The 14,790-nt window shown below is 41.5% G+C and overlaps 2 protein-coding genes across 2 annotated transcripts in view; both read right to left on the bottom strand.

Moving 5' to 3' along the window:
* tmco1 (transmembrane and coiled-coil domains 1) overlaps positions 1–14,790 on the bottom strand; it is a 153,132-nt gene that overhangs the window by 109,953 nt on the left and 28,389 nt on the right. The gene's annotated exons all lie outside the window — the stretch shown is intronic.
* gpx7 (glutathione peroxidase 7) lies at positions 9,326–13,629 on the bottom strand. The gene is made up of 3 exons (XM_048976677.1): positions 13,232–13,629; positions 10,831–11,092; positions 9,326–10,485 (listed from the first exon to the last, which is right to left on the bottom strand). The coding sequence occupies exons 1-3, from the start codon at positions 13,403–13,405 to the stop codon at positions 10,322–10,324; spliced, it is 600 nt and encodes a 199-aa protein (XP_048832634.1). The 5' UTR covers positions 13,406–13,629; the 3' UTR covers positions 9,326–10,321.

Below are 14,790 nucleotides of genomic sequence, written 5' to 3'. Positions count from 1 at the left end.
GCAGTCACTACACTGAATATTAAATAATGTTCCTTATGTATCCATATTCTGCTAACCCACTAGTTAGCTACCATCTTCAGCCTCTCCAGCCCGGTCTTTGGAACATCCACAGTGATGCGCATCCATGGAGCCGTGCAATGAAACAAAAGTGATCTAAAGCAAAAAAATGTTTATTGTGTGGTGTTTTTCTGAAATATGCTGGGTTATCTGTTGCTTAGCTACGTCTTGACTATGCCTCACTAATTTGTTCTTGAAGAATGTGCAAAGCGAAGGTGACTCCACAAGTAGACCGCATCCCTACAGCCTAATAATCGCGGCAAAGGTGTTAGGAGAAACTGACAGTGTGTAGATGTCACACATAGTACCATCGGGTTCATTATCATATTCTCCGGGAAGCAAGCAGAGCCAACGTGGACAGCAGAAGTGAAGAGTTCAGGTCCAGAGAGTACAGATCCAGACCAAGGTTTTGTTTCAGCCAACCAGTTGAGTATAAAGAGTCGCAGTCACAGAGGACTCGACTGGTTGGCTGAAACAAAATCTTGGTCTGGATTTGTACTCTCTGGACCTGAAATCTCCACCTCTGGTAGATAAAGAATCACCTTGGATGACATTTGAGTTGCATTTTAGGACAGAGGACTCTCTGTTTTCCTGTCCCCCACAGACTACAATCAGCTTTTCATTGCGGTATGTAGGTTTTGCAGTACCCAGCTCATCGATCAGCCATTCAGTCACATTGTGTTGAATGGGGTATTTTTAACAATTTTGAAATAGTGTTTTGTGTGAGTGTTCCAGATTTGGACATATTACGCCACAATTCCCGAAGGAGGAATTTAATGACATAATGAAAGTTATGTGTTTTTATTGTAAACTCATATGCTATGACAATGCTAACTCAGTTCCACACTAGGCTTGTTTGCTGATTTTTCCTGATTTTCTCTTAATCAGAATAAAATCTCTGTCTAGTAACCCTTGAGACCACCAAGTAGGAAGATCCTAGGACTGAAATGTACTCCTCTAATTACAGTCCCTAACGCAGGCCAATTAAAGATCCCCAGAAAGAGCAACGCGGCTCTGAATGCCAGCAAACACCGGGCCGTTCTTCCAGAGAGCAATGAATATGGATATTACCCTCTACCTCCAACTTTGTTACACTGCTAGTGGTTTCCAGTGAGATATGACTTGGACCTGAACCAGGGCACATCATCCTTGAGCTCTTTAGTCAAATTAGTTATTTACATTTATTTATGTATCAGACAATGTCGTCCAAACCATGAACGAGGCAGATATTCCATCCCAAGCATGCGGCTGCCAGCTACTTGGTTTAATTTTTATAATTAATTAACATTAATGTTAAATAATTAACATTAATGAGCAATACTCTTATGATTTCATAAAGCAGCAGGTTCTCAGTCTTTCAGACCTTCGTAGCCTAAATGTTCTACTTCCAGGCTACGTCTCTCTGACTCTCGAGAATTTGTGGAAGTACATGCAGTCACATGCATGAAAACGTGTGTCACTTGTATTTTTACACTTTATGGAAAAAGACTGTGGGACAGCCTGTTAGTTATGATTGTCATTATTCTAGACAAGCCAGGACTCAGAAGTCACTTAAATGGAATTATGTGTTGCATTTTTGTGCTGGTGTTTCTGTCCAAGACCCTATAACCAGTCCCCCACAGTCCAAAAACAGACTAAGGCAAATTGGAGTTGCCAGATTGCATGTGTGACTGTGTGAGCGAATGCAGTGTGATTGGTGTGCGTCCCCTGCGATGGGTTGTTGCCCCAACCAACGATTCCCTGCCTTATGCCCATAACTTGCAGGATTGGCTCTGGACTCTGCATTGATGCATCTGGACTATATATTTATATATATATATATAAAACTTTGTCGCCAGTAATTCGTAGCTGAAATCAAATAAGACGTGAGATTTCCTGAGACGATTGCCTTTATGAAATAATGTTAGGTAATGTGTTCATGCCATCAGCATAAACAATGATCTGCTCAATGCTTGAATATGTAAGATTTAAGGTTACTTCATGCATCAATGTTCAAACCTTTAATACTTATCTTCTTCTATAAAATATGACAGGGCCAGAATCAATAGTACTGACAATAATTTGCCACATTGTATCACCTCTTAATGATATTTTACAGTAAGTACATATGGACCAGAAATATTCAGCATTCATAATTCACCTGCGCTTTCATAGAGAGACCATTTTGAGCTGTACAATACCCAAATTAACATTTCACTCAATTATATAACTTGATATTTTCAGCAGTAACGTTGCTTAAAAGGCTCCCTTATCTGGTACAACAGCAGAGCACAGCATCCATATAAGATAATATGTCCTATTTCAATGGTCTGTGTCTGTATTTCAATGGTCTGTGTTTTGTGGGACTGAAAAGGACAACAACCAACCAGCTGCCAAGCTGACCTCCTTACATATTTTTATTTTACATTTTCATACAGCCAGACACCTGCAAGTGGCCAAATTGTGGAGAAAATCATGAATCGAATAATAAAAATTCTGCTGCAGTTTATGCTCCTCAATAACAACAGTATTATGCAAATCCAATAACAGCGGTGTCATGAAAATCAGTGTCAAACTTCAGCATTCAGGTTTTCGCTTTAAATCCATGCGAAGATCGTATCACTTATCTTCAAAATCAAATGAAGGGGCGGCGAGGAAAAGCTGTGTGCAACTGACACGGGATCAGTAAGGTATGCGGCCTTTTACACAAAATTTAACACAATTTCCCCCAACACTTTCAATTCAATTCAATTCAATTCAATTCTATTTTATGTCTATAGTGCACAACATGACATTGTCTCAAAGTGCGTTACATTATCTCTGCCCGAAGCCCCCAGTGTGCAAGCCAGAGGCGACAGTGGCATGGAAAACGCCCTAGTAAGGACAAACCTTGGGACGAACCAGACCAAAAAGGGGAGCCCGTCCTCCAGGGGGCAGCAGAGGAAGCCAAATGACTAATGGTTCATATGAAATAAAAAGAGAAATGGAAGCATGAACCTGAAAGTGTGGAGGAGAATGATCAACGAAACTCCTGGGTGACTTTAGTGGACGATGCGATAAACCACAGCTTAACTGTATCCCCCAATTTAGAAGAATGAATAAAGTCCCAGACCTCTTTGCGTCATGAATTCAACCATTTCCTGTTTTCTTCTCCTTGTCAGGGTTTTCTGTTTTTCACCGCTGCTGAAAGCGCATGTTTTAATGGAGAGAGACGCTGCATTGTCACACACAAACATGGCAATGATGTTGCTGAATGATTTAGGTAAAAGCAGGAGCAGACTGAGAATCAGGAAGTTCCGTAAATTTTCTGGTGGGTCAGTCTAATGAGCGCCGGTTTCCGCAACATAATATTCCAAGGGGGAGTCCTCCCACTACCCCCATCGGCGGAAAATATCAACCTGGACAGGGACGGATTATGGGTTGTGTGGGCCCCTGGGCAAAACGTTCGCGAGCCCCCCCCCCCCCCCCCCCACCACCAGCACCACCACCACAACCACCACAATTCAAGGGCCCTTGCAGCCAAACGCCCTCCCTATAGGGTCAGGGGCCCTTGTAGGCAGAGGATCAAAGAATGTAGGCCCTCTAAAATAGACAAATGAAAATACATTGTTGATAAGCGTTGCAAATTGTTTTGAGCTAGGGGCCCCACGGGCCCCCTGCACCCCAAGGGCTCCTGGGCAGCGGCCCCGCTGGCCCGGTCCGTAATCCGTCCCTGAACCTGGAGCCTCCTGACTGCAAACTCTCGACCTGCTTTTTGTTGCCATTCCACCCCTGGGCAAAAGGTCCACTGTTTGCCCAAGAGCTTCAAACATAATTTTTTGAGATAATTTCCCAGATAATATTATAATCTTGATAACCTGGTTTACATGAGCTGAGTCGGTTGTGAACCATTTTAGAAATAGTGCAAGAGTGTGAATTTTGGACAGGTAAGCGTCTCTTTTTCCTCAGCTTGGCGGCCATGACATTGATCGCTTTGATGCCCTGTTGTCTTTTAATAAAGCCCCTGAACTGGGCCCCTCTAGAACGGTGGAGGAACCCACATTACTCTGTAATTCACTTCGTTAATCTCTCCATGATTGTTCTTCATTCATTACTTTTAAATCTGAATTAAAAACCTACAGGTTTCATGAACATTTCTCTCCCTGAACTACTTACATTTTTTTCCTTCTCCTTGTAAAGCGACCTTGGGTCTGTGAAAGGTGCCATATAAGAGCAATTATAATAACAAAATATAATAAAATATAATAATTATTTTTACTATTTCATTAACGGCAAGCAAAAATTCCAGTTACTGTAGCTGTTTCTGCTCAATAATGTATGATTCAGAGCACATTCAAAACGATGTATGATACAAGACCATTATTCCAAAGCGTGATTAAATGAGCTTCCCTGCAGTGGAAAAGAATTTACTTTTAATATTAAGTAATGCACTTATTTAAAGGTAATGCACTTACCAAGAATATCATAATGCAACATTACACTGCTGACAGATACACTGACAAATTGAGCTTTAGATCGTTCTTTAAATGTATTTTCCATACCCAGGAGGGACTACAAGCTGTGTAGCTGGAAATGATTTGATTAAATTTAAATCGCCTGCAGTAAATAATTTTCAAAAGAATATTTTCATCCGTATCCCACTTAAATCACGATACATTGTCAGATAGATGAAACCTGGTAGAATCTAAAATAGTATATGAACCAGTTCGCTAGTTATAGTGTTTCATTTTCAAATTAATGTGTATCAGAATCTGAATTGTTTACAGTATGGACAAGTACTTTTACACGCAAGAATTAATACCTTTACATGTGCCCATGTTTACAGTTTGATTCTGTGTTGGATTAATTGTCGTAGCTGTGAACAAATTGATTAATTTTCAGTTTGTCAGGATTGTTTGAACACCATGAAAAAACTCACATACGGTTCAAATGTACCTATAATGTTCAATGAAGTTTCTCTGGCTGACAATGTAATTAATGCTGCAATCAGAAATTTTCGGATGACAAGGTCATTATAAGAATGTTATGTTTATTGTGGTGAAAGGTGTGTTTAAGAGAGATTAATCTCAGATGTTTTATTTAGGTATTTATGACGATTTTGATACAGTATCTTCTGTGTGCTCCTGAGTGAGATATCTTTGGCAGTGTACAATTTCTATTATAGAGTCTTAGTTTATATTTAATGTTTAGTGACGAATTTACATGCCAGTCAAAATCTGATGATTTTGCAGCATCATGCTGTTACATTTAATTACAGATTCAGCAGTTTTTCTATAAAGTGAAGGGATTATTAAGCCCTTTCTTGGTGAGCAGTGTTGGGTGAATGGATTATTAGGCCCTTTCTCAGTGAGCAGTGCTAGGTGAATGGATTATTAGGCACTTTCTTGGTGAGCAGTGTTGGGTGAATGGATTATTAGGGGCTTTCTCGGTGAGCAGTGCTGGGTGAATGGATTATTAAGCCCTTTCTTGGTGAGCAGTGCTGGTTGAATGGCTCGATAGTGTCCTGTTGCTAATGCGGTCCAAAGTCATTTCCTGCTTACCAAGCCAGAACCAGGGTCTTGAACTTGACTCTGGTTGTGACTTGAGTCTTCTGAGAGTGACTACAACAGGTCACAACACTGAATGAAATAGACAGATATAACACATAATAAAATTTAAATAAATACATCTACAACAAACATTGTAGAATTCGAACAAAATTTTTGACGGTAGTTTGTTGAATAAGTATAGGATGATTGTTCACCATCCACCCCCCATCCTGACCAAGATAAATGGTTGGAAGTTGGTGCCTTTTGTCTCATTTAAAAAAATTAATGAAGTCTTGTTTATTCGGCTTAAAGACACAGCGCACATTTCTTTTCGATGTCATTCCTTTCTGTTTTATCTATCCACCTTCCAGTCGCTTATGCAGTTCTGTGCCAGGGATATGATGCTGCAAGTTATATTATATCAATACATAAATATTCCATAAATGACTCTTCAGTGACACAGCTTCATTGGTGATGTCAGTGTCCCTACATGCATGAACTTTCTCCAGCGTGATGTCCGGTGCAGTCTGATAACGCAGCAAACGTCTGCGAGTGCATCACCTGCGGCTCCGTTTGTCATCCTGAAGGACTTTCTGGCTGCTTTTAATGCAGCAATCCTTTCCTGTTTTGTCACTCAGGAACTTGGATTGCACTTAGTCTTGAGGGTTATTTTCAAGCATCCTGTGAGTCTTTTTAAATCTTAGGATGTTTTTTTTCTGAATATTATATATAAAATGAACATGTGAAAATCCTTTCGTTTTCAAATTTATTAAACCAGCTTGCGCTATGAAGAAAATATCCTATGAATTTTCAGCTCTACAGACCTGCATAAATCCTCAGCCAACAAATTACAGTATGACCCAAATTAACCGAAAGTTTTTCTGCTTATTAAAATTCTTCTGTCTGAAATTGCTGGCATTACTGAAAGAAGAGCTACGTTCTCAGATCATGCAGTCCCTACCACAGTGTTCTATGCCAGACTCCAGCTAAGCCAGTGGTCTTGTTATGATTTTCTCCACCATTTCATTAATAGCAGACGAAGGTGATAAGAACATTCTAGATCAGTGTGTGACTGACCTATTGAGATGAATCACTTGAGAGCCGTAGTACCTTAATCCAGTTTCCACAGGACATCTGTGAAGGAAGGAGACACCTGTGGGTGGTAAATCAGATTTAAACCAAAAAGGGAGGGGCAAGGATTTTGAGGAACAGAAAATGACATTGTGCTGAAATAAAAACCTGGGTGAAGATATTCAATTTAATAATGCCAAGTGCAATTTTAATAGCATCTAATGCCAGAGCAGCCCATAATATAAAAGATTCGGTATTTATTCAACTGATTCAAGTGTGTGGATATTTGTGTATATGTAGAGTACATGTGTATTTAGAAATGTATGAATATTAAATACATAATATTCCTCATCTGAAACGTTTCTAATTTCCAAACAAAACAATCACTCTTAGTGTAGCTTTTCACAAATTATAATGCTGAAGTTCCCTGGTTTTAAGGTGTACATGCATTGAATATTGAACTTTTGATACATATTAGACTTTTGCCATCTCTGTGGTTGACTTTCCTTTTAAAACCTATCATTGTTCAGATTATCAATGTTTTATTCATCATTAAGTCACTATTATTTGGGAAACTTACACGTCAGATAGAATTCCAGAACATTCCGGTTCATTTTCTGCAGCCACACCCCCCTAGACCAGGTAACCCATCTGAAGCTCGCCAGTTTGGGCCTGGCCAGTACTTGGATGGGAGACCAACTAGGCTGCTGCTGGAAGAGGTGTTGGTGTGGCCAACTGGTTAGTCTATCCTGTGGTCTGTGTGGATCCCAATGCTCCAGTGCAGTGACAGGGAAGCTCATCCTGTGGTCTGTGTGCATCCCAATGCCCCAGTGCAGTGACAGGGAAGCTCATCCTGTGGTCTGTGTGCATCCCAATGCCCCAGTGCAGTGACAGGGAAGCCCATCCTGTGGTCTGTGTGCATCCCAATGCCCCAGTGCAGTGACAGGGAAGTTCACCCTGTGGTCTGTGTGGATCCCAATGCTCCAGTGCAGTGACAGGGAAGCTCATCCTGTGGTCTGTGTGCATCCCAATGCTCCAGTGCAGTGACAGGGAAGCTCATCCTGTGGTCTGTGTGCATCCCAATCCTCCAGTGCAGTGATGGGGACACTGTGCTGTAAAAATGGCACTGTCCTTCGGATGAGATGTAAAAGATCCCTGGGCATCTTTTGAAAGAGTAGGGGTGGTACCCTGATGTCCAGGCTAAAATTACCCACTGCAGCCGTATCAAATATGGGCTCCAACCATCCCCTATATTTAACTGGTGAATTTTCTCCTCCCCCCTCAGCACCTTAGCTACTTTGTGGTGAGCGTACCGGTGCAGAATGGCTCTGTTGCATGGTCCAGGGGGGTGTTACACAGTGATGGTTGAAATGCTCTCCCATCAGTTCTGTAAAGCCGGTTGGGTGTTTTGAAAAGCACTATATAAATGTGTTGTGTTAACCCAAATATAAGACGTTTCTTTTTCCCTCAAAATACGTCTGAAAAATTGGTGTCGTCTTATATTCCCATTAATTAATCCTTCGGATAGCTGGGTGACTCTGGGTTGCGAACACCGGTCGCCTTTCCTAAATGCTATGTTATACCACATCTAAACAGTGAACTGCTCACTCTTTTAGATACGCTTTTTCAGAGATTTCCGCCACACTGCTTTTTATGATTTTCGCCTGGAAGTATGTAAATATATTCAGCAAACTGACGTCTGTTTACTTTAGAGAGCTATTAAATATTGATATTTATGTTTGTTTACAGCAATAATAAAATACACAGGGGATTTTTTTTCACACTTGGCCCTAAATAAATGAATACAAAACAAATCTTAAGCCCCCGCATCATCCATTCATTTTCTGTAACCGTTTGTTCTATTCAGGGTCACGGGAGTCCTATTCCAGAGGCTATGTGCGCAAGGCAGGGAACAACCCAGGGCGGGGGGCACCAACCCATGACACGGCACACTCACATATACAGACAGTTTGGTAACTTCAATTAGCCTCCGCATGTTTTTGGACTGTGGGGGGAAACCAGAGCATCCGGAGGAAACCCCACGACGACATGGGGAGACGATTCTAACTCCTTACACACAGACCCAGCGTCAGACCCTGGTCCCAGAGGTGTGAGGCGACAATGCTAACCACCATGCCCCCCCCCCACACCATAAATAAGTAAATTATATTGGACAGAGTTAAACAAACTACTGGTTTGCTTAAGAGCTGTGAATCAGTCACCTGCTCTCCATCTTCTCCCTTTGGCGATGTCCCTGGGTGTTTATCTATTACAAAGCGACGGCTAAACTACCTTGTTAATCAAATGGCATAAAAACATGCTTTGAGCTGGGCTTATCTCCGACAAACACCTCAGCATCACGGCAAGGAAAAAAAAACCAGATGGGTAAGTTCACCATAAGGTTTGCTCAGTTTTTAACAGGAAGAAGAAAGTGTTTCGACACTGGAAGGTTTTTGTTGGCAGCAAATGTTTCTTATGACATGCACATGATTAGCACAGTTCACAGTTCAACGTAAGGTGATGTGAAATTCATATGATTTTATGTTGTGTAATATATGTACATGAAACTGACACTGATATGTTTATATGTGTCCTTTCAGCTGTAGAAATAACTTTGAGTGAGTAAGTATCTGTTCTTTAAGATAAAACTTTAGGCAGGTTATATAAAACATTGAGGCACTGAGCTTAGAAAAGTTTATTTTTTTATTTCTAAACACACAAAATTACAAAAGAAGACTGATGCCACTTAAAATGAACAACCCAAAGGTGCCAGTGCCCTGCTGAGTGAACTAAGGATGAAAGAATTTCTAAAATTAAAAAGGCAATGAATGACAATGACAGGCAGAGCAATTGGATGGTGGCCCAGTAACACTTACGCGTTTATGTAAATGACTGCTATACGGCAGGAAACACAACCGCGGAAGATCAGATGTTTTTCGGTTTTTCCTGCCAAGGTGTGTTGATGTGCAAATTCACTGGGATGGAACGTGACCCTCACTGGGCCCCACCTCCTAGCTAACAAGCACAATGGCGTGTGTCTCTGTGTAATATAATGATTAAGGCACTATTTACCACCAAAAGACCATAATTTAGCATGAAGCGTGTTTCGCTGATTACACCCGTCGATAAAGGCGATTATCAACGAGACAGTATTTGCATGGTTCTACGACATCTGCAGAAGCAAAGGGTCACCACAGGCTGTTATGTCATAACGATGACGGTGGAAAGAAACACACAGCGTATTTTGCTTTTAAAATTCTGTTCAGATCACCTTATCTGATCCCTTTCAGAATTATCCCTTTTGTTAAAATGCTCTTTTACGAGGCATTAATAGTATGAAATGAATTCCATATAGTTTAAGGGAAGGCTCCAGCCCCCAGACCCTGAACAGGATGAGCACACTTTGGATGGATGGATGAATGGATACTCAAAACAAATTAACGTGTTTTCATGTTGAATGCAAAGGCAGACATGCTGTCTTTCATCGTTGTTTTCTTGTTGTTAAAGTTACTCTTCATTATGACTGGCCTTAATTGCCCCATTTATGTAGACTCTTGTGTGATTCATAGACATTCCTGAAAACACTCTATGGATGTGGCACCAGGCCTGTAGTTGTGATTTTCAGTCACTCCTCCTCCTCCTCTTCCTCCTCCATCGGACCTCGTCAAGCTTTCCGCTTCAACACCCTAAAGCTCCACTTTCTTCTTCAGGATGATGTGTCGCACCATGTCTGCGATCAGTGGCCGGATCTCCTTCACAGGGGTGGTAGGCCCCCACGCGTTGACCACCTTCCCATTCACGTCGATCAGGTACTTCCAGAAATTCCAATTCGGCTCCTTTTCAGAAGATTCTGTCAAAGTAGCAAGAGAGGATTTTAGTTCTGGCGTCGCATCAAGTCAGAATCACAAGAAGGCATCTTCTGCCATTCGTTCTCGAAGATGTCAGTCTAACGTTCAGTTCAAATCCATCTCACATTACTGTAACTAACACATGAAAAAACCAAACACTTACAAAGCCTCTAGCTGACATTAAAAATCACATTAATTTACTACCACTAAGCCGAACAAAGGGATAGTTTTTAGCTTCAGAAACACCTGCTTGCGTCAGTGTATCAAGAGCACGGTTATTAAAGGGCATGCGTACGAAACAGCCTATATTTCTACACTTTTTTCTACTGTGCGAGAGATTCACTTACCAGTCAGATATTTGTAAGCGTTGTTCGCCCCACTTCCCACCACAGCGATCTTGCTGAAGAGGGGAAAACTGACACCGTAAACTCGACGCACGAAGCTGTCAATCTCCTTGTCGCTGCCAGGCTCCTGTTGGCCAAACTGGTTGCAGGGGAAGGCGAGCACGTTGAAGTGGTAGGGGCCAAAGTCTCGCTGGAGCTGCTGGAGGTCAGTGTAATGATCCTCTGTGTAGCCGCATTCGCTGGCTACGTTCACTACCAGCGATACCTGCACATGGAGAGTAAAGGGTTATTACCAGGGCTGCTGTGTGGCTCAGAGGGTTAGCTGGCTGTGCCTGGTATTTGAAGGAGGCCCTGAAATTAACCCCATATCTTCAGGACCGTTTCACTTTGCATTGCCAATTTTATGTTGCTCTGGAAAAGTACCTGCTAAATGAATTTAATTCGAATTACTGTCACTCACACAAGATTAATAAACACAAACGTTTCCAACTGTCACAATTTTGGGAGAAAGTAAAATTTATACAAACTAGATGTCTTCAGACTTGTATTCTTTCTAAGGTTTCGTTAATTACTACTTAAAAGTCGAATCTGTGCTCCTTTGTATGTTTCATTCTGGAGACTTATGTACTTTTTCGGCAGAAATGGTTATTTCGGGTTTACAGTGATATTTTTATGATTCTTTTATTATATTCAATTTGGGAACTGATTGCACAACTTGCATTTCAAGACAATGTTTCTGTTCGTTTTTGCAAACGTTGCCATGAATAAAACAAAGAAGCGGACTCGTGTAAGTCGTGCTGGCAGTGGATGTCTTCCTGTAGCGCAGCCACACAGCTTTTCATTCAGCAACATGACCACCATATCTTCCTGCATGTCACTGCAGCGGTACATGCAGAATGTTTACCACGCTCATTGAAATGTACTGATACAAATATCTCCATTAGTTGATAAAGTGGGAAAAATATCACATTGGTATCGGTACTGACAGATAATTATAATATCCGTATCGGGATCGGACCAGAAAAAATGATAAAAACTACATCTTAGCAGAACACAGACACAAAGGCTGCCATGGTCAGCAGATGTTCCCTTTGGTGTGCACAAGAAAATCATATATTTTACTGTCCATTACAAATCGCTTTCATCAACGACTTCTTTGTTAGCCTAAAGAAATCATAAACTGGGCCGTTTGAATAAGACAGTTAAATACAGCTGTGGGAAAAACTGAGAGACCACACTATATTTTTCAAAAACACCTGCATTGTTAAATCCTGGTTTAATCCTGGATCTGCTGGCATAAGGCTACACTGTGAGGCAGGATGCTTCCAGGCTCCAAGCCAAACGTCAGAGATGACCGTCAAGTTATCCAGCAGTGTCTCATAAATCGGAAGACGACCTCAAGTGACCATCAAATGGAGTGGGAAACATTAAGTGGTGTGAAGTGCACTGCTAAGACAGTTCATAACAGGCTCCTAGAAGCAGGAATGAAGCCCTATAAAGTAAGGAAGAAGCTCTTCATCAGTGAGAAGCAGGGAAGAACCAGGCTGGAGTTTGCAAAAAACAATGTTCATTTTACATAGGCGCATACCCATAAACTGAAAAATGAGCAAAACTGAAAAATTTGCTGTTGTCTCCTAATTTCTTTCTCTTTAGAGGAAACCAGACTGCACGGTAAAAACGTATTTCAAACATTTGGCCAAGTATTTCAAGGCCCAGCAAAACGAAAAACTGAAATTTTGAATAACTAGGCCTACTGTTATTCACTCACGACCTCAAGTGTTAAGTCAAAGACATTACAGTCTGGCTTCGACAGGCAGTTGCGAGAACATTGGATCGATCCCCTCGTTTTAGTGCTCATCTTATGATCTGAATCATATCAAAACATTTCCCACCCAGCCTTTTTCTATGTTTTTACGCTGACAACTCGGACGTGCGGCATTGGTTTGAACGAACGCGGTATTCGTGTGTTCATTCATTCATATTTAACTCCAATCACACAGTAAACATTTAAACTCTGTTGCGGACGGAGCTTTCAAATAAGTTCACAAGTTTCAGAATGTGTTTCTGTACGTGTATATATAACGCGTCATTGCACTGTAACGTTTTATTACATTTGTTATCTAGCAGTTAATAGGACAATAAAGTACCCTTCCCCAGTAATAGTATGTAGTTAAGCGTTTGCTGCCCCTGCCACGTATACAGATGCCGGACACAAAGAACAGAGAAACGTAAACGTTTGTAATGTTATTTTGTTTTGACGGTACTGAAAATAAATATATATGTACATACTTTAATAATTTTGATTGTCATGCACAGATATTCCTTTGGAACATGCAATGGCTTGAACATCGGTACAAAGAAATTTAACAGAATGACGGTCCGGTACCGAAGTGCAGAAACTTACCGACCCCCGGTATTTCTCCAAAGACACCAGCTTCCCTCTGCTATTCACCACCTTAAAAGTGTAAAAATCCTTCTGTTTGCCCTCAGCAAAACTGGCGAGGAGAAGCATCACCATTATCAATGCGAACCGCATTTTTAAAGTCGGGATCACTGGTCTATAGAGTCGCTCCGTCATGTATTAAAATAACCACGAAGGATATTGCAGTTTTTATTTCTTTTTTTCGTGTCTTCCTGCGCTCCCACTAGGACACGGATGTTGAAATAGGATTATGCAGATGAGATACAACTAGACTTGTTAAAAAGGAGCAGATCACTTCAGCATGCCCATAATAAACTGTAAACACTGTCTAACACGTTAAGACTGCAATCGGAGCAGAAACAGGGGAGACGGGATACACCCATGGGGCGGGGGGGCACAGCGCCAGAAGGGTGGATGAACCAATACTTCATGGTATTCTTTAAACTCCCAGAAAGTTATGCTTCACGTTTAGGAAAACACAAACTTGTGACCGACCAAAGTCCTGCAACTCTTCATAGCGCTACTGATTTCTTAAAGTAACGTTTATATTAACTTTGTCGTTATAGTAATGGAAAATCCCGCGACCCTGACCAAAATACGCGGTTAGAAGATAGGAGGATGAACTTCAAAAAAATTAGAATCATCCGTCAGGGTGATCAGTGCTGCGATAAATTTTACCTGAGCTTGCTTGCTTCCCCACTTCCCATGGATACCATTTGTGGCGTCTCAGTATTAAAGGCAGCTATATTGATGCTGGTGAAGGGCCCGATTATCAGGCGTGCTAAATTTGACCAGTCCACAGATGTTCCCTCCCTCCCTCAGCTGGTCACTTGAAGGAAACCTATGGGAGAAAATGATCATACACACACAGAAAAAAACTGGACTCAGCTATTCCAAAGCCTAAGAACGCCCTACAAACCAAGCTTATTTGCCAGCGAGATGCAGCCTTCATCAGATACTGAGAAAACCCCCCCCAAATCTTTAGCCTGGGTCTCTCCAAAACTGGACCTCGATTCCAAGTACAGGCCTTGTTTCCAGTTCTCCCAGGGAGTTATTTTAATAATTACTGATTCTCATTGGCCAGGCGATTCATACCTGGCTCACAGGTAAAGGAAGGCTGCAAAAATAGGCAGTGCTTGCATATTGAGGACCATAATTTGAATACCCCTGCTTTAGGTCCTGCAATGGTTGCCATCTTGGCCAGACGTAGACCATCTCACGGCTTGGGCATTCTCACATAAGGCCCAGGGACACCATAGGTCTGCACCAGGGAAGCAATTATGGAAAACACACTGATAGGCCCATTTTTGTTATGTGTGTAGAATGGCGCTTTGACATGAACTGGGATATACTGTGACAGTGAGGCCTTTTAGAGAGAGGCGGCAAGCAAGCCTGTCTGCTTCAGCATCCTGAATCCCTTCATTACATGGGACGGCAATATAAAGTGAGCATGTTGTCATTTCCCTTCTTAACAGGTGTCAAAAGAATGTATTGAAAGATGGAAGAGTGTTTTCATTGTTTATCCACAATGCATGGTCAAT

The sequence above is a fragment of the Brienomyrus brachyistius genome, chromosome 15 (assembly GCF_023856365.1).
Source record: "Brienomyrus brachyistius isolate T26 chromosome 15, BBRACH_0.4, whole genome shotgun sequence".
NCBI classification, from domain to species: domain Eukaryota; kingdom Metazoa; phylum Chordata; class Actinopteri; order Osteoglossiformes; family Mormyridae; genus Brienomyrus; species Brienomyrus brachyistius.
The sequence above is the reverse complement of the archived record's forward strand: the minus strand, read 5'-3'. Positions and strand labels throughout refer to the sequence as shown.

Bases quoted from the DNA above. Each gene is read 5' to 3' on its own strand.
- gpx7 (XM_048976677.1), bottom strand. From the start codon at position 13,405: ATGACGGAGCGACTCTATAGACCAGTGATCCCGACTTTAAAAATGCGG. The intron at 11,093-13,231 runs GTAAGTTTCTGC...CTCCATGTGCAG, and splicing joins TGGAGAAATACCGGGGGTCG to GTATCGCTGGTAGTGAACGT. The intron at 10,486-10,830 runs GTAAGTGAATCT...CTACTTTGACAG, and splicing joins CGCTTACAAATATCTGACTG to AATCTTCTGAAAAGGAGCCG.